General features: G+C 38.0%; 2 protein-coding genes across 12 annotated transcripts in view; both read right to left on the bottom strand.

The window, feature by feature from the left end:
* The window catches only part of MCMDC2 (minichromosome maintenance domain containing 2), a 49,203-nt gene extending 39,763 nt beyond the window's left edge, over nt 1-9,440 (bottom strand). The window contains exons 1-2 of one of the 2 annotated variants that reach the window (XM_073794472.1): nt 6,597-9,440; nt 5,640-6,073 (exon numbers count right to left, since the gene is read on the bottom strand). The gene's annotated coding sequence lies outside the window, so the exon portion shown is untranslated. Of the gene's footprint in view, nt 1-435; nt 619-5,639; nt 6,074-6,596 lie in introns of those variants that run through there. The other variant, XM_033842926.2, reaches the window with a different exon arrangement.
* Nucleotides 9,441-9,572: 132 nt separating this feature from the next.
* The window catches only part of SGK3 (serum/glucocorticoid regulated kinase family member 3), a 112,125-nt gene continuing 96,480 nt past the window's right edge, over nt 9,573-25,217 (bottom strand). For 9 of the 10 annotated variants that reach the window (XM_019925237.3, XM_019925232.3, XM_033843249.2 and 6 more), the window contains 7 exons: nt 24,851-24,963; nt 24,721-24,757; nt 22,855-22,941; nt 20,833-20,928; nt 18,752-18,907; nt 15,286-15,375; nt 9,573-11,457 (listed from right to left, as the gene is read on the bottom strand). In XM_019925237.3, the coding sequence (XP_019780796.1) occupies nt 11,287-11,457; nt 15,286-15,375; nt 18,752-18,907; nt 20,833-20,928; nt 22,855-22,941; nt 24,721-24,757; nt 24,851-24,963 (750 nt within the window). In that variant the 3' untranslated portion in view covers nt 9,573-11,286. The remainder of the gene's footprint in view (nt 11,458-15,285; nt 15,376-18,751; nt 18,908-20,832; nt 20,929-22,854; nt 22,942-24,720; nt 24,758-24,850; nt 24,964-25,217) is intronic. The other variant, XM_073794473.1, reaches the window with a different exon arrangement.

Raw genomic sequence — 25,217 nt, 5'->3', positions numbered from 1 at the left:
GGCGACATAAACCAGGGCCTGGCGTTCAGGAACTTAAAAAAGGCTAGAGAGAACGCTGCTCTGGGCATCACCTGGGTAAAGCGGGCGTCGTCCTGGGAGGGGATGCATTTCCAAGGTATGGGAAAGTGGAGGAAAAGACATGGACGCCTTTGGAAAAGCACCCAATAAGCGAACCGGGATAAAATTCTACAGGTCTTCCCACAGCCTAAAGAACCCAAGTGTTGGTACCCTTGAAACAGACGCGGGGGCGTGTCTTCTCTGAGGGCCGCGGCAGCAGGAAACCACCTCACAACCAAAGTGGATGGAAAGCGAATCCGGCCTCACACCCTGGGCTCCAGGACCTGTCCCACCCTTAGAAGCAACCTCCAGCACTGCGGACCCCAGCCCAGCAGTGTGTGACCACCCCCCCCCCCGCCCCCCGACTCTTACACCCACCGAGCTTCGCCCGTCGCGCGCCACCTCGAGCCCGAGCCCGGGAACCAGCAGGCCCACGCGCGCATGCGCGCACCTCCCAGCCGTTGGCTGCGTGGAGCCTTCCGGGACCGCCCCTTCCGGTCACCAAGGCAACTACCCTGACACGCCCTCCACCCTCTTTATTAATAGAGTCGCTCGTGCTTCCTCCCTGCAGGGCAAAGGATAGAGAGAAAGATAGAGACCCTCGGTTTTCGTTGTTATCGCAGGCCAAGGGTGTCCCTGTTTGTTTAAAAAAAACTTACTAAAAACTCTCCTGGTGGGAATGCCAAACGGTGGAGACAATTTGGAAAACTTTCCCTGATAAAGAACCACAGAGTTCTTTATATGACCCAACAATCGCATGTCACATATTACATATTATACATAGATAATATGAGAGGGAATATAGAACATATGTTGACACAAGTACTTATATGTGAATTTTTAGAGTATTGATGTTTATAGTATTATAATAGCCAAAAAGTGGAAACAACTGATAAATAGGTAAATAAAATGTGGTATATCCATACAACGTAATGTTATTTGGCCATAAAAAGGAATGAGGTCCTAATAATGTGCTACCACATGGATGACCCTTGGAAATACTATGTAAAGCAAAAGATTTAGCTAGATAGGAAAGGCCAAATATTGTATGATTCCGCTTATGTGCAATGTCCCAAATAGACAAATCTGAGAGAGAGAAAATAAATTAGTGGTTGCCTGGGGCTTAAGGGGTGGAGAGTGACTGCTATTGGGTATGTTTTGTTTTTTTTTCTTTTTAAAATTAAAAAAATTTTTTCTTTAATATACATAAAACTTACCACTTTAGGTTAAGAATCCGCCTGTCGGGCTTCCCTGGTGGTGCAGTGGTTGAGAGTCCGCCTGCCGATTCAGGGGACACGGGTTCGTGTCCCGGTCCGCGAAGATCCCATATGCCACGGAGCGGTTGGGCCCGTGAGCCATGGCCGCTGAGCCTGCGCGTCCGGAGCCTGTGCTCCGCAACGGAAGAGGTCACAACAGTGAGAGGCCCACGTACCACAAAAAAAAAAAAAAAAAAAAGAATCCTTCTGTCAATGCAGGGGACACGGGTTCGACCCCTGGTCCGGTTAGATCCCACATGCCGTGAAGCAGCTAGGTCCGAGCGCCACAACTACTGAGTACGCTCGCTAGAGCCTGAAAGCCACAACTACTGAGCCTGCGTGCCTAGAGCCCGTGCTCTGCAACAAGAGAAGCCACCGCAATAAGAGGCCCACGCACCGCAACGAAGAGTAGCCCCCATGGGGGCTTCTCTAGTGGTGCAGTGGTTGAGAGTCTGCCTGCCGATGCAGGGGACACGGGCTCGTGCCCCGGTCCGGGAAGATCCCACATGCCGCGGAGCGGCTGGGCCCGTGAGCCATGGCAGCTGAGCCTGCGCGTCCGGAGCCTGCGCGTCCGGAGCCTGTGCTCCGCAACGGGAGAGGCCACAACAGTGAGAGGCCCACATACCGCAAAAAAAAAAAAAAAAAAAAAAAAGAGTAGCCCCTGCTCGACCCAACTAGAGAAAGCCTGCACATAGCAATGAAGACACAAAGCAGCCAAAAATAAAATAAATAAAATGAATAGATAAATACAAGAAAAATTAATTAAAAAAAAAACTTACCACTTTAACCATTTTTTTTTTTGTGTGTGTGTGGTACGCGGGCCTCTCACCGCCGCGGCCCCTCCCGTTGCGGAGCACAGGCTCTGGACGCGCAGGCCCAGCGGCCATGGCCCACGGGCCCAGCTACTCCGTCGCAGGCGGGATCCTCCCGGACCGGGGAACGAACCCGCGTCCCCATCGGCAGGCGGACTCCCAACCCCTGCGCCACCAGGGAAGCCCCACTTTAACCATTTTTAAGTGTACAGTTCAGCGATGTTAAGTACATCCACATTGTGAAACCTCACCACGATCCACCTCCAGAACTTTTTCATCTTCCCAAATGGAAACTTGGTCCCCGTTAAACAATAACTCCCCATTTCCAGGCTCCCCACTCTCCCACCTGCCCCTGACAACCAGCATGCTATGGTCTGTCTCTGTGAATTTGACTACTCTAGGTACCTCATGGAAGTGGCATCATATAGTACTTGTCCTTTGTGACTTACTTATTTCACTTGACAAAATGTTTCAAGGTTCATCCATGTCATAACACGTCAGTACTTCCTCTTAAAGGCCGAATAATTTTCCATTTTATGTATATACCACATTTTGTTTATCCACCCACACACGGTTTCTTTTCAAGGTGATGAAAACGTTCAAAATTGATTGTGGTGATAGTTGCACAACTCTGAAGAAACCAAAAGCCAGTGGATTTGACACTTCAAATGGGTTAATTCTAAGGTATGTGAATTAAATATCAATAAAGCTGTTAGCAAAAAACCAAAACTTGTGCTGAGTCCTCCCCCGTTAGTATTTCTTGGTGCAGTTATGCATGGGGGTGGGGCATCAGGAGGTGGAAGGTTGGACCACATGCCATGGAAAAGTAATTGAAGCCACCCCTTCAGTATTTAACAGGGTTGACAAAACACCACAGAATTTGTTTCTCTGGGGGGGAATATAATCTATACGAGTGACGAGGTGAGGAAAATATTTTGCTGAACTAGAAATCAATTTGCAACAGCAAAGGGCTGTTAAAACTGTCTCGTACTACAATTCTGTGGTCATGAACACTATTGATATTTTAGATGAGAAGAACTAGGCTATGGTCTGCTGATGGATCTTGTGTTTTATGGTAGAATCAATTCTTCAAAAAGGCATTCATATATAGTTTAAAGTTTTGCAGGGGAACCCATGTCCCCTGCATTGGCAGGCGGGTTCTTAACCACTGCTCCACAAGGGAAGTCCCGCCAATCTGTTTTTAATAAGGAAAGCAGCCGCTCCAGTCCTCCTTGGAAACCCTGAGAAGTCTTCTCTTTTCTCCCCTACCAGTCAAATAAGAAGCACTGAAATTTTGATTCTAGATATCACTATCATTTTCAGAGAGTTTGCAATGTGCAGTAGTGGACTGAATACTTCAAAATTTACGTGCAAAAAAAAATTTAAGTGCTTTTCTTATGTCTAACATATTTTAAAGTATTATTAAAAACATAAAAACCTATTAGAAGATTCTACTGGACTTGGTTGATTTAAAACTCCATTATTACTTTGGCATGGAAATGAATTGTTATGGTTAACTGATTAACCAAAACTTATTGATACACGGCTGTAAATACTCAGCATTTTATTATTACAGAATATCACTGAACATCACAAGTTTTCAGTGGCAGGCTGAGAATTAGAAGCCCCCCCAATAGGTTAAAATTTTAAATTTTAAAGTAGATATCCCATGTGTAAAACTAGTAACTTATGCAAGAAGCAACATTTATTTTTAGGTACACTCATATAGGGCATTTGTTAGGCAGATTCATAAAGATGAATACTTCATAAGTGATAGGTTCATTTTAATTTTTTAACTTGGGGGTGGTGGTGTGGAAGAGGACTGTTTTATGCAAATCAAAGTCCTTTCCCTTTCCATTCCCATCCCCTCTCCCATTTTTCTTTTTCAGCAGCTACACAGGACCTGCTCTCATGCTTTTCTTTTAATTTTTTTAGAGCAGTTTTTAGGTTCACAGCAAAACTGAGTAAAAGTTACAGAGTTCCCTCTGCCTTCCCTTCTTTTTCTAGTTTCCTAAGGTAGAAACTTAGTGATTTTAGCTCTTTCTTCCTTTCTAATATATGCATTCAATGCTATAAATCTCCCTCTAAGCACTACTTTCTTTGTATCCACAAATTTTGATATTTTGTTTTCATTTAGTTCAAAGCATTTTAAAATTTCTCTTGATATTTCTTCTTTGATCCATGTATTATTTTTAAGTATGTTGTTTAATCTTCATGTATACAACTGGGACTTTCCAGTTATTTTTTGTTATTGATTTCTAGTTTAATTCCATTGTGGTTTTAGAGCAGACATTATATGATTTCTACACTTTTAAATTTGGTAAACTGTGTTTTTTATGGCCCAGAATTTGATCTATCTTGGTGAGTGTTCTATGTGAACTTGAGAAGAATGTGTTATCTGCTGTTTTTGGATGAAGCAGTCTACAGAAGTCACTTCTATCCAGTTGATTGATGGTGTTGTTGAGTTCAACTATGTCCTCGCTGATTTTCTGCCTGCTGGATCTGTCCATTTCTGAGAGACGGGTGTTGAAGTATGCCTAATGTAGCTTCATATACCCTGTTGTTAGGTGCATACATATTAAAGATAGTTATGTCTTGGAGAATTGACTCCTTTATCATTATGTTTATCTATCTATCTGTGCCAGGTCTTAGTTGCAACATGTGGGATCTTCGTCGTGGCATGTGGGATCTTTGCTGTGGCATGCGGGATCTAGTTCCCTGACCAGGGATCGAACCTGGGCCTCCTGCATTGGGAGTGCAGAGTCTTAACCACTGGACCACCAGTGAAGTCCCTAATGTCCTTCTTCATTCCTGATAACCTTCCTTGCACTGAAGTCTACTCTGTCTGAAATCAATATAGTTACTCCTCCTTTCTTTTGATTAATATAAGCATGCTATATTATTTTCTCCATCCATTTACTTTTAATCTGTATGTCTTTATATTTAAAGTGGATTTCTTATAGACAACATGTCGTTGGGGCTTGTTTTTTGATCCACTCTGAAAAATCTGTCTTTTAATTGGTGCATTTAGACCACTGATGTTCAGATATTATTATTGATTATTGATATAGTTGGATTAATATCTACCATATTTGTTACTGTTTTCCATTTGTTGCCTTTTTACTCATTCCTATTTTTGTCCTCTTTTTCTGCCTTTTGTGATTTTAATTCATTCCATTTTCTCTCCTTTCTCAGCTGTCAGTTATTTTTTTTCTCCTTTTTCAAATTGATTGTCCTAGACTGTAAATATACATTTACAACTAATCAAGGCCCACTTTCAAATGACACTGCTTCATAGTATAGTGAAGTACCTTAGTGTGAATACCTTATAATAACAAAATAATCTTACTTCCTCTTCCTCATTCCTTGCATCATGGTCATTTGATTTACTTACGTAAAAGCATAAGCAAGCATATTTATATGATATACATGTAAGCATACATAATCAAATACATTGTTATTATTTCAGTTCTTAGATCAATTAATAAGAAGAAAAAGTAAGTTTTTATATTACCTTCACTTATTTCTTCTTGGATTCCTTCTTCCTTTCTTTATGTAGATCTGAGTTTCTGAATTATATTATTTTCCTTCTCTCTAAAGAACTTCTTTTAAACTCTCTTGGAAGGCAGGTCTACTGGCAACAAATTACCTCAATTTTTGTTTGTCTGAGAAAGTCTTTATTTCTCCTTCACTAAGTTGGTGGGTTTTTTTTTTTCTCTCTCTCTCAACACTGTAAATATTTCAGTCCACTCTCTTCTTGCTTGCATGGTTTCTGAGAAGTCAGATGTAATTCATATCTTTGTTTCCTCTGGCCTCTTTCAGGATTTTTCGTCTCTGATTTTCTGTAGTTTGAGAATGTATGCCTAGCTAGAGTTCTGTTTTGTTTTATTGTCTTTGCATTTATCTTGCTTGGTGTTCTCTGAGCTTCCTGGATCTGGGGTTTGGTGTCTGAAATTTGGAGAAATTCTGTCATTATTACTTCAAATATTTCTTCTGTTCTTTTTTCTCTCTCTCTCCTTCTGGTATTCCCATTACATGTATATTACATCTTTTGCAGTTGTCCCACAAACTGAGTGTCTTTCTCAGTTTTCTTCTTCTCCCCCCCACCCCTATATTAGGTGGGTTAGGATGGCTAGAACGAACTGGAGTTGGGTATTTCCTTTCCCCCACCTCAGTTAGGCTCTGATAAAACCCTGCCGGTCGGGCTCTGATTAACTAGTTTCTCCTGAGGGCAGGACTTGTTAAGAACACAGTGCTCTGGCATATTTGAAAATGGTTCATTTTCCTTCCTCCTGCTGGAAGCACAAAGGAATTTTTCTTTAATATTTGTGAGAAGTTGGTTGAGCCCCAGGAGGTAAATCTCATAAAATTGTGGGGATCCCTGTGACTAGGTTCTCCTGGACTTCTGAAGTCTCAAAGTTGTGCGCACTTAGTCCCCAGCAATTTGTCAATACAGCTCAGGTCTTCCTACCCCTGCACTGGCTCCTGTGGTGGCTGCCTCTGTTCCAGTAAAGCCACAGATCCCTGTATTTGCCCGTCGGTCTCTCCAGTCTTGGGGGCAGCAGTCTGTCCTGTGTCGTCCACTGTCATCTGTATCCAAGAAAGGTTGTTGATGTTTGTTCAGATTTTTTTACCTGGCAACTTCTAAGCTCCTTCCATGTGAAGCTGGAAAACAGAAGTCCCTGTCATGCATTCTTGTATACTTGCATTGCTTGGGTTATGCTATTTCTACCTCTTCCCCACTTTAACTTTTCCTTTGGACCAAATTCCTGATTCTCTTCTCTGTCATGTGGTACAATGGCTAAAATACTTAAGATGACAGGATTATGATTTAACTTTTATTTTTGTCTTACATGTAACTGACTTTATTTTCCCTTTTAATATTTTTCTTTGAGGTTTAATTTGCTGTATATACAGCAAAGTGCACAGCACTCAAGTCTTAAAGTCATAAGAGTTTTGAAAAAACACAAAGCTTTGCTTCTGATATCTAATTGAAGCACATCACTAGGGCCTATCTTACTGAAATAAATTACAGAAGTGTCAGTGTGCAGCATCAATGAATCATCAACAAAGTAAGCTGTCATTGAGGCGTAAGAGAAAAATTCAACACAGCAAGGCTATATAAACTACTACCTGGAAAGAACCGAAACTGCAACACACTGAGATCAAATTTGACCTTGAGTGGGTCTGTTTTACTGTATATAAGCCTTCTGGATTCCAAGAGTTAACTAATAATTAAAACATAAAAACATTTGAATATTGACAACTCATTGTTGACTTCTCCACAAAGATTTAACTAAGATTGAGTGGAAATCTCTGTTCCCTAATAAGGTGGAAATACTGAAATTTTATTAGAAAAAAAGGATGAATCTGAGATATATTCCTGCAAGAGAATTTACAGCAAAAACTTCAGTTGCACTTAAACACAAGATTAGTAAAAACACCAAATGGGCATGGTTGTTACAGTAAGCAGGGTTATGTAGAGTAATGTAATTCTTTGTTTTACACTATTCCCATAAGAGTCATATGGTGATCCATCATTTTCAGTACAATATGTAAAAATAACTTATTTGTAGGATCCTTTGATTGGCTACTTCATTGCTATAAATACCACTCTGAATTTATACTTCTATATTTGCTTTTTTTCTTTGTATAATATTGCTTTAAACTACTCTCTACTATCTTGATTTTGGGTAAATTATCAAAAAGTTACCATTTTGAGCCAGCTATATTTCTTTCTGACTTAAGTACCTCTGTAAAAATGGGCATAATGCAAAGAAATAGTGAAATAAGAAATACTTTTCTGTAGGGGGTTCCCTTTAAGGAATATGTTTAAAGAATTACAAATGGGTGATTATATAAAATTGCACCAAAAATGCTAAATAAGTGATATAAATCTCCAATTGGAATGCTTTCAGGGAAATTAGAGAGCAAATCCTCTTAATATTAGGTGAGTGAAGGGGAACAAAAGTGGCAGAGAAGAAACCCAGTCTTTTTATAGCAGTAAATCCTTTTGATCATCTAAACAAAGCTATGCAGCACTCCCTGCCCCAAGTCGATTTTATTTACACACAAAACTTGGTGTATCTTTTCAAGGTACTCATGCCACTTGAAACTCATCCATGTACACTCTGGGGTTTCATATAAATGAACAATCTCCTTGGGATATAGAATAATCTGTAAAAACCAACAAAAGTAGAAACTGCTGTTAGAGGCAAGTGGCAGAAAATCCCACTTCAAAAACAGAGCTAACTTCCAAACTACATACATGAGGAAATAAGTTATCAATTTTAACACACTTTATTGAAAATTATGCCAGCACTACTAAAAATGTTCCCACATACCACTCCCACTTTTCATACAGTATGTGATGTACAAAAGAATGAGTCATAAAATATCTGTGTAAAGGTCTGTAATATTATGCCTATGGATAATCACTATAAAAGTTTCAGGTATGCCAAAAGATATTGGTAAAGGTAAATTTTTATAGTGATAAAATTTTATAGTAATAAATACTTCAAATATTTAAATCACTTTTAAAACATTTGCCATTGCTGAAATTATATCCCAACAGTGTTTGTTGGCTCATAAATTGAAAAATTATTTTGGCATAAAAACTTTTGAGCAGAGCACCTGCTGCCAGCACCTACATCAGCTGGCACCTCTCCCCAGGTGTGCCAAATTTTGTAATTTTCAGTGTGTGCTGTGACATGACAATGGTTGGGAAGCCCTACACTGTACCATAGGCAATAAGAGGTATGTGTAACATGAAGAATGTCAGGGATTCTTCATTTAGATCTTTGCGTTTATTTTGGCAATAACCATGAAATGGTTCAACTATTCAAAGGGCAGACCTTTTTCTAAAAGACTCAGCATGCTCTGAGAAAAAAAATAAACTTGAAACTTAGAAGAGATTTTGTTCCCTGAATATTAAACATGTTGGCCTATGATAATCTAGAAATTTCTATGTATACCCAGATATTTAGTTAAAATTTTATACTTCTCTCCCTTACATATACGAATAATTAGTTTGTAATGACTACTGTAAGCAACACCAATTTTAATTTAAAATAATGGCAGGGGGACTTCCCTGGTAGCACAGTGGTTAAGAATCCGCCTGCCAATGCAGAGGACACGGGTTCGAGCCCTGGTCTGGGAAGATCCCACATGCTGTGGAGCAACTAAGCCTGTGCGCCACAACTGAGCCTGCACTCTAGAGCCCACGAGCCACAACTACTGAAGCCCGCGTGCCTAGAGCCCATGCTCCACAACAAGAGAAGCCACCACAATGAGAAGCCCGTGCACCACAACAAAGAGTAGCCTCCACTCACTGGAACTACAGAAAGCCCGTGCGCAGCAACAAAGACCCAACGCAGCCAAAAATAAATAAATAAATAAATTTTTAAAAATAAAAAATAAACAAGATAAAATAATGGCAGGCATTAGATGATCATTAATCTTTTTGCTAGTTTTTATTATACTATATAAGATTTGTATTTCCTGTGATCTGAGAAACATCAATATTCTATTTAAAATTTGTTCTTAAAAATATACAATATTGCACTTTAATTTTTGGCAGTTTAATTAAGGAACAGCTGAGTAAAAAAAAATCATACAAGAAACTACAGTTTTTGTTTTATAATAAGCAAAGAGCTTTGTATAAAAGCAGAACTTACAGTAGTGCCAAATAAACCAAATATTTACAGTGTCGCTATTAAAGTCTTACCTCTAAAGGAAGATTCAGTGTATTGGATGCAAACATTACTAATCTAACAAAAGTACACTCTGCCTCCCTGCCTTCTGCTGAACAATTTTACGCTAAAGGGTATTCGTGTGAAAAGTTTTTGTAATTTCTTTCTCAAGAGAAAATACATGGAAAGTATGCTTGTTCCTGAAGCATCAAAACTGCGTCACTAAACTCTTTCACAGTTTCCTACAAGACCTGAAAAATCTCTAAACTAAGGATCAGAATCCCAAGGTAAGCATGAGTTTTAGTTTTTCTGTAGATATTCTTTTTTACAATTACAAGTATACAAGTTAGTTGGTTTTTAGTATGATTTTAAGGTCAGCTTCCTGTACTTCTTCTAAGATACATAAGATACTGACTATGCATCTGCCTAAATTATTTTTAACTTTTGTTACATTGTAGTAAAACTGTATACATTTATACTGACCCATAATTTGCTATTCTACTTTTTAGTTCCCAATTAGGTAAATACTCTAGACAGTGCAATATTTTTTACTTATCAACCAATTAGGAAGACAGTTTTGAATAGCTATTTGCAAAAACAAATATCAAGATTTCGACCGACTTAACAATATATTAAATATTCAAAAGACCAAAAAGAACATAAATAAAATGTATTGGTAATATAAATACATGACACAGAGATATTTGCTTTTGGCACCGCCTTAAAAAAGAAAATCCAGCAGTACTTTATTTCCCTTCAGAGCTTTGGGAATACTTAAAATTTCTAAATTTCTATTAAACTTTTACTTTTCCTCCAGAGGAAAAATAATTCATAAATTTGAACTGGTATTTCAAAAGCATGGGATTTCCTTTTGTTACTTCTTAATTTGATCTGCAGAATGGACAGTTACTCAAAGTGTTAGCTAGCAGCCAATGAGTTAACTATGCTTTTGTATTTTAATCCTACCAAGAAATGATAATGTCAAACAGTGATTCATTATGGAAAGATATGGTTTCTTCTTAAACAACCATGTACCAATTGCATAGTTGTGATCTGAGAACTCAAAGTAGAGAGCTACGAAGGCATTAATGTATGTTAACTGAACTGAAACAGACTGTTAAAAAACAGTCTATCTTGGGTAGATGTTAGCATAAACCTAGAGGGAAATAGAAACAGTCATTAGCAAAAAAGTTTTCTTTAAAAATAGGTTAATGCTAAGAACAGTAGCTTTTAAAATTTCTGTTTAAAAATAAGCTTAATAAACAAGAATACAAATTTTAATTCAAAACTTAGTTCTCTGAAATGCCCTATTTTCTCGCATACAGCAGAAAATACATTTTTCATAGTTTTTAACATTACATGTAAAAATGAGGCACTAGTTAAACAAATTTGAATATATTCACACAAACAGGAGTTTCCATGTCATCTGTAGGCTTATATTTGCTCAATGGGTTCTTGATGGCAGACTGCTCACAAAAATAAGTCTTCTGAAGGAGGTGCGTAAGAGAAACCAACAAAGGCGTCGTCGGCCTCCAGTACGCTGGCGTTCACTATGGAATAGTCAGAAGACACACACACGGAATATGGAACTGTTTCTTCTGTAAACGCTGCATCAAAGTTCCTGATATCATCTGGTCCTGCCTAAAACGTCAAAAAGCATACTATTACTCACCTTACCTTACCTTACCTTACCTTTCTTCCCCTTACTTCAGTCCCTCATTAAAGCCCCTTCATGAATTTGTCTATTTATTCCTGGCAAGTCTTCCTACTCCATCAATGTCTTTGAAACATTTCCTGCTTTTCCCTTCCTGACTCTCATTATTCAGGTCCTTCTTACAGTTAGGGTTCTCGTTGTTGGGTGGGGGCGGGGAGGAAAGATAAAGGTGAGGACCCTTCCTGACTCTCATTATTCAGGTCCTTCTTACAGTTAGGGTTCTCGTTGCTGGTGGGGGGAGGAAAGATAAGGGTGAGGAAGGCTAGCGTGACAGGGTCCTCGCCTATGTTAATTTGAATCTTGGTTCCGGCAACTGACCCACTTTCTCTCTACCCATCACCACCTCTAAATTTAGAAAAGGGGCTCAGGGAGGTTTTCAGGAGAAAATTTTGCATCTCCACTTCCATAAAATGCCTGACCATCCAGTTTCTCAATTCTGGGGAGGTTGAAGCCTTTGATGAAGAAATGAAGGGACAGTAAGTAAAACTATGAAAGGTGACTCTTGTGCTACAGAGGTCATTCACTGAGCATTCGGCTGTGACACCCTTAGCTCTAGAGACCTAAAGGGACTGGAACCTGGGAAATGAAGCATAGTGGCTACTTAGGCTTGAAGGTAGCGGTCAATCTTCCTTCACGAATCTGATACAAGCTAATGGACTCTCCTCTTCCAATTTATTTACAGATTAAAACTGGGATACAGATTCAGGTGATTTACTCTTAAAGCCCATCTCTGAAGCTCTAGGTTATCTCTATTCTAAGAGGAAGGGAATCCTTAAAATGTTCAAGTCATCAAGTCTAACCGAGGTAAACAGGTTCAGAGCACATATATAAACCAAGGACACAGTTAGCCTGGTGGTCTACAAACAGCAGAGCAGAGACCAGGGAAATTCGGGACGCTAGATTCTTCCATATGAGAAATTCCCCAACAGAGGAGAAAGAATGCTAGGAATTATACTCATGTATATATAAAAAAGTCATCAGGACTTCCCTGGTGGCGCAGTGGTTAAGAATCCGCCTGCCAATGCAAGGGACGCAGGTTTGATCCCTGCTCTGGGAAGATTCTACATGCTGCGGAGCAACTAAGCCCGTGTGCCACAACTACGGAAAGCCTGAGCACCCTAGAGCCCATGTGCTGCAACTACTGAGCCCAAACAGCACAACTACTGAAGCCTGTGCACTCTAGGGCCCACGTGCCACAACTACTGAAGCCCGTGTGCCACAACTACTGAAGCCTGAATGCCTAGAGCCCGTGCTCTGCAACAAGAGAAGCCACTGCAATGAGAAGCCCGCGCAACGCAATGAAGAGCAGCCCCCGCTCGCTGCAACTAGAGAAAGCCCGTGCACAGCAACGAAGACCCAACGCAGCCAAAAAAAAAAAAAAAAAAAAAAAGTCATCAAATTCTCATTTATAACCTTAGAAGCAAGGGCACTGGAACAAGACTAAGGTTTGAATTCTGGCTGTGAAATTTGTTAGCTGTAATTCTTTATATAAACTACCCTATCTCTGTGAGCTTGTTTCCTTTTCTGTAAAATAAGAATACTGCCATCTACCTGTTAAGTTTACTGTGAGGACTGGATGCGTTAATACATAAAATTCCCAAAATTTGACACGTAGAAGGTGCTCAATAAATGATGAAAAATGTTCCTTCACTGGACTTTATAAACATTCTGTGAACGCCCTGATGGCTCCTGGCCAGTACTGAGAGGGATAAAACTGTACAACTTACGTTAAGAGTGAGAGAAGACTGTGTCTTCCTTAAAGCACCTGAGCTCGAATTCTAGGCCTGCAATTTTAACTTTAAACTTCCGGCAAGTTATTTAACCCTTTCTGTGCCTAAGTTAACTCATCTGTATTACGTGGAAAATAACGGTACTATTTCGTAGGATAGCTGCCAGGCTTAAGTAGAAGGATACAAGTACTGAGGGCAGCATAGAAGCTAATTTTTTGATCTTTGTTTGTTACATGAGAAATGGCAACACGTTAGGGTTTTATCTTGCATTCCTTAAATGTCGGTGAATTAGAACATCTTTTAATATATTTAAAAAACCATCTGCATTTATTTTTCTGTAATTGAATATTTTGTGTCTTTTGTCCATGTTTCTATTGGTCGTGGTCTTTCTTCTCAATGACTTATAAGAATGCTTTATGTGTTAGGGAAATTTCTCCCAGTTTCTTCTTTGCAGTGTTTTTTTCATGCAGACATTTCTAAATTTTATGTGGTCAAATTTATCACTTTTTTCCTCTTACAGCTTCTCCGTTGCAGGTCTTGCTTTAAAAAGTTTAATTAGTTGTAGATCCAAACGTGGAGGTGGGGATCCAAACGTGGAGGTGCCTGACTCCTCTCAAGTCAACACTGTTTCCATTTTCAGTGTTGCTTAGATGGGGTCCCTAATGCTTTAATGAGCCTGATGACACGTTCATTTGAGGATAACTAAACTCAGTAAGATTTTCAATATAAAGGAGAAAATTCAATAATTCTTAAAGGTCCTGGGTTCCTACTGCAAATTCTAGAAATGAGGACAGAAATTATTGCCAATGGAGTCACTTCTGAAACAGACACTTCTGGATGAGCTACATGAAATAAATCAGTCTACAAATATCGTTACATTTATAGTGTACAATATCACATCTATTAATTAATACCAGCTATCAGCAATGTACTGAAACTGACCTTGAATGAAATCTGAGTACACTAAATAATACTTTTCTGAAGTGATTTTCTTATCCTGTTCTAATTTTCTAAAAAAAGTGTTTCACGAGCTTCACAGCAACACCAAAAAATTTTAAATAAAAGAAAAACAAATTCAGCTATGATCGTGTAATCTCAAATCAGTCTTGATTTATATTCTCTTCCCATCCTTACCTGTTACTTTTACTGCTGTAATCTTATGTCACAAAAATGATAATTACCATGTTTTCATTTAACATTATAAGGATTTTCCAAGCATCTACTCATTTTATATTTATTATCATTATTATCATTTACTTAACAAGAAAAGGAAATAGAGAGTAAGAAAGCATAGAAAAAATAATGACTTTGGGATCAGATACAGATCTGAATCTCAGGTCTGCTACTTTTAACCAGCTACGTGACATCTCTGAGTTTTCATTTCTTCATTTATAAAACATGTATAATAAGAATAGTAATAGCAGTAACTTGGTAGCTTATTTGAGGCATAATTTACATGTTGTAATGCATAAAAATTATATACGCCTACATATAGGAAGCTATCATTAGTAACATCATTATTGGCCTTCTGATGATTTATTAATAATCTCCCTATCATTATATATTTATTTCCAAACATTTCAACATTGTTAATCCTTTAAGTAAAATGTTTCCATCAGATTTAACAAGTCAAACATTATTTGACTTTTTTTATATCAATCTAGAAAAAAATTGTGCGTTAGTGTTACTTAAAATGTCTGTTGGTTTATAGGTATGAAAATGATGCCTCACAGTTACTCTAATTTGCATTTTTTTAAACCTGTTGGGCTTTCTTACACATGCTCTTAAGAAGCACTTCACAATTACTTTTCTGGAAGATATTCTGATCAATCTAATGTAACTATAATCTTATGGGTCATCTTGAAGTTATCAGTTGTACTAGACATCCTGAGTGACATGTTTCATAAGTACTAGGTACTGATTCAATTTGATTCAGGTTAGATTTTGAGATCTATTGCTACAATTATGATGAGCTACAGTTCTATAATTCACTATTTAGAAAGAAAGATTTGGATGTAAACATACCACATTAGGATTAAACGGTGGTGGAATCTTCTTTTGTACAAGATCAGTCCAGCTGAGTGATTCAAAAAAAGGATGATTCTGAATTTCAAGCTAGAATAGTAAAGAAACAGATTTTTTACTAATGCTGAAGAATATATTAAGTACGCACTGAAGAATTTTATGAAACCAAACCATTTCTACTTTGTCCCTCAGAAGTTCTTTTTAGGGGCTTCCCTGGTGGCACAGGGGTTGAGAGTCCACCTGCCGATGCAGGGGACACGGGTTCGTGTCCCGGTCCTGGAAGATCCCATATGCCGCGGAATGGCTGGGCCCGTGAGCCATGGCCGCTTAGCCTGCACGTCCGGAGCCTGTGCTCCGCAACTGAGAGGTCACAACAGTGAGAGGCCCGTGTACCGCAAAAAAAAAGTTCTTTTTAGGACATGTTTATCTTATTCAATTTGGCCAAATGGTGTAGTGAAAAGACTCCCAGAGCAGACATGGGAGAGTTACTCAGAATGACGGATTTAAGTTACATCCTCTTCACAGTCATTGTTTCCTCACAGGTACAGTGGGTTAACATTTCTGCCCTAGATATTTCATAGGTTGCTTCAAGAATCATTGGAAAATATGGAAAAGAATAAAGCACTACATAGGTACAAAGAATTATTATTACTGAAAGGGGAGGTAAAGATGTTAAATGAGAGTTTTTTACACAGTGGGGCAGGGGTAAAATCAAGGTGACAAGCTCTACTACCAAAAATGATTCCACTCTGGGCTGCTACTGTCAAAAGTCAGCACAGTATTGATGCTAGCTTTTCTTCCTACAAGGAGGCATGAGAGTGTATAAAAAGTAGGATCCAACCTAGTTTGATGGGTTTAAAAAGGCTTCTCAGAGAAAGTGGTATCTGACCAGAGTTCTGGAAGATAAGTAAGAAGTAGGCAGACAAAAAAGAATGAGGGGAGAACATTCCAAGCAGAATACAAAGGGCCTGAGGCGGCAAAGAGCTTAGTTCGGCCAAGAAAATGAGAGCCCCATATGGCTGCGGTATAGGAAAGGATTGGGATTGTCACACAAAGAGGATCTCAAGAGGTAAATGGGCTCATCACACTGGGTCTATGCTAGGAATTTTGGATTTTATTCTAGGGTCATGGGACTCCATCAAGGAGTTTTAGGAAGGGTAATGTCACAAATGTGGGGTTTTTTTTTGTTTGTTTGCTTTTTAAGATGACTCTGACTAATGGGAGAATGGACTGGGGAGTCATGATGAGAAAAAGGAAAACACCTACTATCGTGGCCAAACAGAAGATGACAATGCGAGGAAAAGAGTGATAGCAGTGGGAGCAGAGAGAGGTGTCTGGATACGGGAAAGATCTAGGAGGCAAATATACTAGGTTCTGGCTGTTTGTTGAATACGGAAGAAAGGAAGAGAGAAGAGTCAGGAATGACTCTCAGATTTCTGGCCCGAAGAGCACAGAAGGAAGACAGCAAGGATTCAATTATGAACATGCTGAACTCTCCAGAATCCACGTGGTGGTGTTGAACAGGCAGGTACTCTTTGAGTTAGAGCTCACTAGAGAGGGGTCTAGACTGAAGATATAAATGTCAGATGAAGACACAACCAAAGCCATAGGGACAACTGAGATTGTCCAGGGAGAGAGCAACAGAAGAAACAAGGGTCTGGGGCCAGCCATAAGGAACTGCAACACTTAAAAGTCAGGGTGAAGAGGCGGAGCTTACAGAAGAGATTCTGGAGGAGGGCTCAGAAATATAGAGGAAAGCACGAGAGGAGTGTGTGCTCCTGCAGAAGCCCAGGAGAGGGCTGGAAGTTGAAATGCTGCTGAGAATGCAATCTGAGGAACAGAAGTACTCGACAATCCTAGTAGCTGTTGTGGGGTAGACTGAGAAATGAGAAGAGACTGGAAAAGGGAGAATGAATATAGAACTTTTCAACTTGGTTTTCTTTTTCTTTTTCTTTTTTTTGCGGTACGCGGGCCTCTCACTGTTGTGGCCTCTCCTGTTGCGGAGCACAGGCTCCGGACGCGCAGGCTCCGCGGCACGTGGGATCTTCCCAGACCGGGGCACGAACCCGTGTCCCCTGCATCGGCAGGCGGACTGTCAACCACTGCGCCACCAGGGAAGCCCCAACTTGGTTTTCAAGTCGAAAACTTTCAAACTATTCCCTTGGCTATGAAGGGAGAAAGAGACAGTATTGGAGGATCCAGGACAAAAGAGAGCAGTTATCTGTGCAGAAAAAAGCATGCACAAGGGTTCCTTGCAAGGGGTCAGGATCCAGGAAAGGCAGAAACCGACCTTTTCCACTATACTAGGAAGAAGGAAACAATTGGGGCAGGTGCATGTAGGTCTGCGAATCTGACAGCAGGAAGCTGAGTGAGTTCTGCTCTGCTGATTCTATTTTCCCTATAAAATATCAATAGAAGGCAAGACATCTGGTAAAAGTGAAGAAGAAAAGGAATCTGGAAATTTGGAGAGAAGGTCTAAAATAGTTAATACACAGAGTAGGAGCATAAACTGGAGAAGCACAGAGGAGACTAATGACTAGACTTCACAGCACTTCCAGTATTCCCAGTTGTGCAACTCTCATCAGCACTGTTCAGCAGCCCAGGGGTGACAGCTGGATTCATCTAGGGTTGCAATTTCTGCCAGTGAATTCAACAAAAGGACCAAGAGACAAGGAGGTATGGAGCATTGGCAAGATTGCCCTGAAAAAATGGACTCTGGAGTCCAAGCTAGAGAGAAAACTGGACAGAGCTACCTGCTGCACTGGGGAGTGCAGGAGGGGAAAAGCAGCAGCAGACGAGTTTATTATTCACAGCTCAAGTTCAAGACTGGTAAAGAGCCCCCAAAAATTCCTGAGAAATTTTAATGAATTTTCATTAAAATTTCAAAGTTCATGTTCCTCAGTAGTTCATGAATTCACTAACATAACACTGGTAACTGCACTAGCAATTAAATTACCCTGATTTGAAGGAAAAAAAAAAAAAAGCAAACCTGCAGATCCCATAATTATTTCAAGGAGGTGTCACATTTAAATTCTCAGGAAAAAAAGTGATTTAATGACAGTTCAAGCAAAAGGTATTACCTCATGCAGTCAGAAGGCACTTACATTCTTGTTAAACAAAATGATCTAAAAGTTTAGGCAATCAAAAAATGCATGCCACACATTTTTTTAGAAGGGGGTAGGAAATTCTAATAAATAATAGGGTATGAAAGCTGGATATGGGGGATGAAAAGGACAGGATCAAATTGTTATGAAGATCAAATGAAAAAAATGCTTGTACAGGAGCTTTAAACACTGTACAGTTCTATATAAACACTGGTGAAAATTGTTGGAGCAAGCATGCTTCTTTTTCATGGTGCTATTCTTTAAGAGCTGCATTCATTCCATTAAATACCACATAAAATAAGGATTTATCTTCAAATTATAAATAAGCTTAATAAAGAGGATACTGGGAAAGATGTACATACGAAGTCTTCTTTGGCACCGAGTCGGTTTTGCCTGTCTTTTTCTAGGAGTTCTTCCAGAATTGACCAGGCTGTAAGGCTCACTCCTGGCCTCAAACTTAGGGGCTTGTGAAGAATATTGTCATACATTTCAGCAACATCTCGGCAATAAAAAGGAGGCTGGGGGTGGGGGGGAGAGGAGAAAGTTAGTACTAATTGAATTATGCACAGATGGGGTTAAAATAGTTAGATTTGGCCTTGATGTACAAAGAGCAGTCTGGCTGCACAAGTACAGAAAAGCACAGGCCTCTTTGGGTGTATGAAAATCTACAGTGTGGCTTTCCATGTGAAGAGATTTTAAAACCCAGCGTGCTATAGAGCTTAATACATGTTCACTAAATGAATTAGGGTCAGTTTGTTCAATAACTCCTGCAGAGAGGTGTAAATTGTATATAAGTTGCAATAGGATCTGCTTTAAAGAAAACCACTACCAACCTCATCATTAGGCATAATGATAGAATTACTGGAAATAGAAATTCAACACAGATCAAACAAATAACTTCTTGAGACCTGGGAATAAACTAATTTAAAAAGATTTCTAGTGGAGATGGAGACCTAACCTGTGGCAGTGACAGTGTCCTGCAGAATTAAAATTTTACTCTCACAGCTTAAAGACCTGAGGTACAGCTCCAACATGAAAATTAGCCAGTTAATTTTTGAGTTACAAGTTTAAAGTAAAAATAATTTTTAAAGTTAAGGGAGTTACAAGCTTGTTATTTTTTTCTTTTGTATAGGAAAGAAAAACTTCATTTTTTAACATCTAATTTTATTTTTAAATTGTTAATATAAGTCTCATTTATGAAGTGTGTGTTTCAAATGTTCCCTTTTGAATCAATTACATTCTATATGCAATGATAATATTTTATACTTTCAAAGTCCTCTAAAGAAATACAAAGGATTTGGAAATATCAGGCTGACGAATCCCCAACACTTAAAAAAAGTAAGGTATAAAGTGGTTATCAGGTCTTCTAAGTCACCAGCATAAACAGAAAACTAAATCTTTTAACAAGCAGATCATGGTCAAGGGCAAAGAAGAGACAGCATTGGCTGTCATTAGGAATCTATCATTCAAAGTTAGCAACATGAGACAAAAGATGCTCTAAAACATACCTCAGGGACTGAATTTCACTGAGATCACCCCCATTTTCAGGGGAAACACACACACACACATACACATACAGAGCAAAACAAAAAAGCCAAGACCAGCTCAAGTCTCAGCAGACGGCAGATTTAGCTTAGTGGGAGCAGCAGTGTGGGCGATGAAAGCCTGGTCACCACCCTGAGGCTGCTGGCCACTCACGGGCCCACAAAGGGAACCTAAAAACTATTCTGAATGTTTAAAAAAGCCTAAAAGAAAAACACACATTATTCCTGCAAGGATATGTAAACTAATTAAAGTGCCTAAAATTGTTTGCTTTTGGTTGGAATGATATTAACTCAATGTAGTAAAACAATTTGACTCGTTAATCAGAAGCTCTGGCTAACTGTGTCTTTAATTAATAAAAACTGGGGAAACTGATTACACAGCACACATCACTTTTTTCCAATGAAATATTTACGACATGATGTTTATGATAAAGGGAATAAAGGGTTCCCAGTAATAAAAAAAAAAGCAGAGCACCAGTATACTTATTAAATCCTATAAAAACAAAATACGAGGCAAAACCAAAAGGTATTATTATCTTCTGAGAAATAAAATCTTTTTCTTTTCATCTGTTTGAAATTAGGCAGAATGACTGGAGCAAACTGAATGAAAGTGGGTAATTTTAATGTTACAACTTGGTGTCTATTTCTTAAAAATGTAGTGGGATGAGAACACTTGAAGTAGTGATTAGTATGATAGAGAAACACTTATAAAAAATTAGTAAGAAAATGAAAAGTTTTTCTTTTTTGTGCATATCCCTAATGTGATTTTGGATTCATTTAACCAGGTTACTACTGTTCTGTTAGTGTTATCTAAGTGTCCACGAGACTACTGAAAGAAAGAGAAAACCGAAATCACTTTTAACATACTAGAATCATAATGACAGAGGAGAAATACATACCAATCCATACAGCATTTCATACAGAACAGCACCAAGGCACCACCAATCTACAGTATTGTCATAGGGCTGTTTTCTGATTACTTCAGGTGCTAGGTACTATAAAAAAGATTAAATATTAGAGCAACTCAATAAATAGTTGAAGACAAAATCTAGGAATAATTGAGAAATTTAATAAATTTTAGGTGTAATATCACACTAAATTAAACACGTTATCTAGATTTTCAGTGGGTTGGGTATATTCTATACCAGGGGTTCTTGGGTGGCACTAGTCTTCAGAATCAACTGGAGTAATTTTCAAAATACACATATTCAAGCATTTCTCCCCAGAAACTGTGATGTAGTTAAGACAAATAGAGGCCAACAAATGTACAAACTGTAATACTAAGTAGGTAAAGTAGGTATTTTTTTGGGGGGGGGAGCGGGGGGAGTCTTTCTCAAAATTAATTTTAGAAATTCTTATGGCCATTATTCATAATTGATTCTCCTGAAAGAAAGAATTTTTAGTGTGGCAATTACAATTCATTTTTTTCTTTTTATTGAAAGAAAAAAGAATAAATTGCATTCTTATTTAAGAATTACAATAGCAATTCTTTAACATGTTATTTAGAAAAGTTGCTTAAGTTATTATATGGCTATTTACATTTCAAATTGTAAAAAATTTAAACATTATCATTTCACACATATAAATGGTGAATTTGAATTTTAGATTCCAAAATACATATTTCCTCTTCCCACATGAAATATATATAAGGAAATACATTCTTAAGCTTTTTTATGTGATCCAAAGAAATGGCAACATATATAAAAAGGGTTTAATAATTTCTGATCATATTTAGGTTTAGATGACCAAAAAAACCTTCTATTTCCCTTCTAAAAATTACAGGACTTAAAGATTTTGTTAACTATTAAATGAATATACATCCATGAAAAAAGTTTCTTCATACATAAACCAAAATAGAATTATTACAAATATATACAAGAGCTAGGGTTAGATTAGCGAGAAAAAGGAAGAAAAAATACATTTCAAAGTAAATAGTTGTACTTATAGATACTTTAAGTTTCTCATCTTGATTAGAAATCTGATGTGAGCTATTTTATCACACATTTTTAACATATTTGCAATTACTCCACAATCTTAATTACTCTTAATTAATTGCAATTAAGATCACAATTAGTATTTTAAAATTAGGACACTTTAAACGTATGTATGTGTGAAGTTAGAATAACAAGGCTTTCACATAAATTTTAAGGATTATTATTACTGTCTCAAATAGAAAGATACATTTTCTGCTAGTTAAAATGATTAGAGAATAGGATGTTCTGGTTAATAAATTCTGATTTGTAATTTTTTCACCCATATCCACTGCTTTATTTTCTTCCATTGAACAATTTTTATTATAAAATATTTTAACCATACAAAAAGTATAAAAATACAACAGAAACCAATAGTGCTGCCACCCAAATATAGGCAATGTTAACATTTTGCCATATTTGCTTTAGCTTATTTCTTTTAAAAAACAGCTTTATTACGATATTCACATACCATGCCATTCACCCACTTAAAGTATACAATTCAATGGCTGTTAATATATTCACAGAGTTGTCCCAACATTAACTCAATTAATTTTTGGACATTTTCATCACTGATTCATGATTGTTTTGTTGTTTTAAGAATTAGAAATGTAATCAAATGTTTGAAGAAATCTAAGGTAAACTTTTAACATTAAAAACAAGTAAGCATAATTCATCTTTGTTGGGTTATCTGTGGTATCTCAAAATCACAGTTAAAAAAATATCAACTATCAATAAACTTTAAATGTTCAGAAGGGATGATTATCAGATATTTCCAGCTGGCTGGAAGCTGAAAATATTTTTACTCTACTTTTCTGATTTCAAATTTTATATATACAAATTTTATATAAAAATTTTATATAAATTTTATATATTCAAATTTTATATATACAATTTGTGATTCATTTTAGCATTTTATACATGAGTACATGAATGAGACATATATCTTACCTCTGGTGTCCCACAAAATGTTGTTGTGGTGTCAGAAATAGCAATTCCTTCTTTACAAAGCCCAAAATCTGTTAAGACAACATGTCCCTGACAAATACAGGGGCAGTAAGATAAAAGAATGCATGGACATAAATTGACACTTATTAAAACCATTGGATTTTGAAATAATCATACATTAAAAGGAAATTGCAAAAACAGTACAGAGTTCCATGTCCCCTTCCCCCATCTTCCCCCAATGCTGACATCTTATATAACTGTAGTAGTGTCAAAATCAGGAAACTGACTTTGGTATAATACTGATAACTAGACTGCCAACTTTATTCAGTTTTTGCTATTTTACATGCACGTATTTGTGTGTGTGTATGTGTAGCCCTATGCAATAGAGACGTATAGATTCGTGTAACTACCACCACGATCAGACAGAGAATGTCCATCATCCCAAAGGAACAAAGGAACTCTCTCTCATGCTACTCCTTTATCTTTGAACTCCCCTATTCCCTCAGTCCCTGTCCCCTTGCAACCACTAATCTGTTCTCCATCTCCATAGTTTTGACATTTCGAGAATGTTATCTAATGGAATCGTGCAGTGTGGAACTGAGTCCACTTTGAGGTGGACTCTATGCCACTAAGCATAACAACACAAAAATCATAACTAGTAAATGGAACGTAATGAAACTTAAAACCTTTTGCACAGCAAAGGAAACCATAAACAAGACGAAAAGACAACCCTAGAATGGGAGAAAATATTTGCAAACGAAGCAACTGATAAAGGATTAACCTCCAAAATATACAAGCACCTCATGCAGCTCAATGTCAAAAAAACAAACAACCCAATCCAAAAATGGGCAGAAGACCTAAATAGACGTTTCTCCAAAGAAGATATACAGATTGCCAACAAACACATGAAAGGATGCTCAACGTCACTAATCATTAGAGAAATGCAAATCAAAAACTACAATGAGGTATCACCTCACACTGGTCAGAATAGCCATCATCAAAAAGCCTACAAACAATAAATGCTGGAGAGGGTGTGGAGAAAAGGGAACCCTCTTGCACTGTTGCTGGGAAGGTAAATTGATACAGCCACTATGGAGAACAGTATGGAGGTTCCTTAAAAAACTAAAAATAGAACTACCATACGACCCAGCAATCCCACTACTGGGCATATACCCTGAAAAAACCATAATTCATAAAGAGTCATGTACCACAATGTTCACTGCAGCACTATTTACAATAGCTAGGACATGGAAGCAACCTAAGTGTCCATTGACAGATGAATGGATAAAGAAGATGTGGCACATATATACAATGGAATATTAATCAGCCATAAAAAGAAATGAAATTCAGTTATTTGTAGTGAGGTGGATGGACCTAGAGTCTGTCATAGAGTGACGTAAGTCCGAAAGAGAAAAACAAATACCATATGCTAACACATATATATGGAATCTAAAACAAAAACAAAAACAAAAAAAAGGTTCTGAAGAACCTAAGGGCAGGACAGGAATAAAGACGCAGATGTAGACACCAGACTTGAGGACACAGGGAGGGGGAAGGGTAAGCTGGGACAAAGTGAGAGAGTGGTATAGACATATACACACTACCAAATGTAGAATAGATGGCTGGTGGGAAGCAGCTGAATAGCACAGGGAGATCAGCTTGGTGCTTTGTGACCACCTAGAGGGGTGGGATAGGGAGGGTGGGAGGGAGACGCAAGACGGAGGGGATATGGGGATATGTGTATATGTATAGCTGATTTATTTTGTTATACAGCAGAAGCTAACGCACCATTGTAGAGCAATTATACTCCAATAAAGATGTTGAAAAAAAAAATCATGCACTAGTAGATTTTTAAAAGACAATACTTACTACTGAATCCAAAAGAATATTTTCTGGTTTCAAGTCTCTATCGAATTAAAAGGAAAGAAAAGGAAACCTGAATATGAACTGAAATAAAATAATAAAAAGACATTTTAGAAGTGAAATTTTAAAAATTTACCTGTACACTATTTTGATGGAGTGCAAATAACCCAATGCACTGGCAATTTCAGCAGCATAAAACCTAGCTCTGTGTTCAGGAAAGGACCGTTCTCTTTGTAAGTGAAAAAACAGCTGTAAAATTGAAAAAAAAAAAAAAAAAGAATATTAAGATCATTCACACATAAAGTGAAACAAATATATTCTAAAAATACAAAAACAGGATTTATTTTTGTTACTTTGAACGTGAGATAAAAATGCACCAAAGCACAGAACCGTGACTCCCCCTTGCCTATGTATCCCCTCCACCTGGCAATCATGCTCTCTTCAACCACAAATCTTTCCCTATCTGTGCTTACTGCTCGCTCATCTCCCATGTACCCCTCAAT

This window comes from Tursiops truncatus, chromosome 17 (genome assembly GCF_011762595.2).
Source record: "Tursiops truncatus isolate mTurTru1 chromosome 17, mTurTru1.mat.Y, whole genome shotgun sequence".
Lineage (NCBI taxonomy): Eukaryota > Metazoa > Chordata > Mammalia > Artiodactyla > Delphinidae > Tursiops > Tursiops truncatus.
This window is presented reverse-complemented; position numbering and strand designations above follow the sequence as displayed.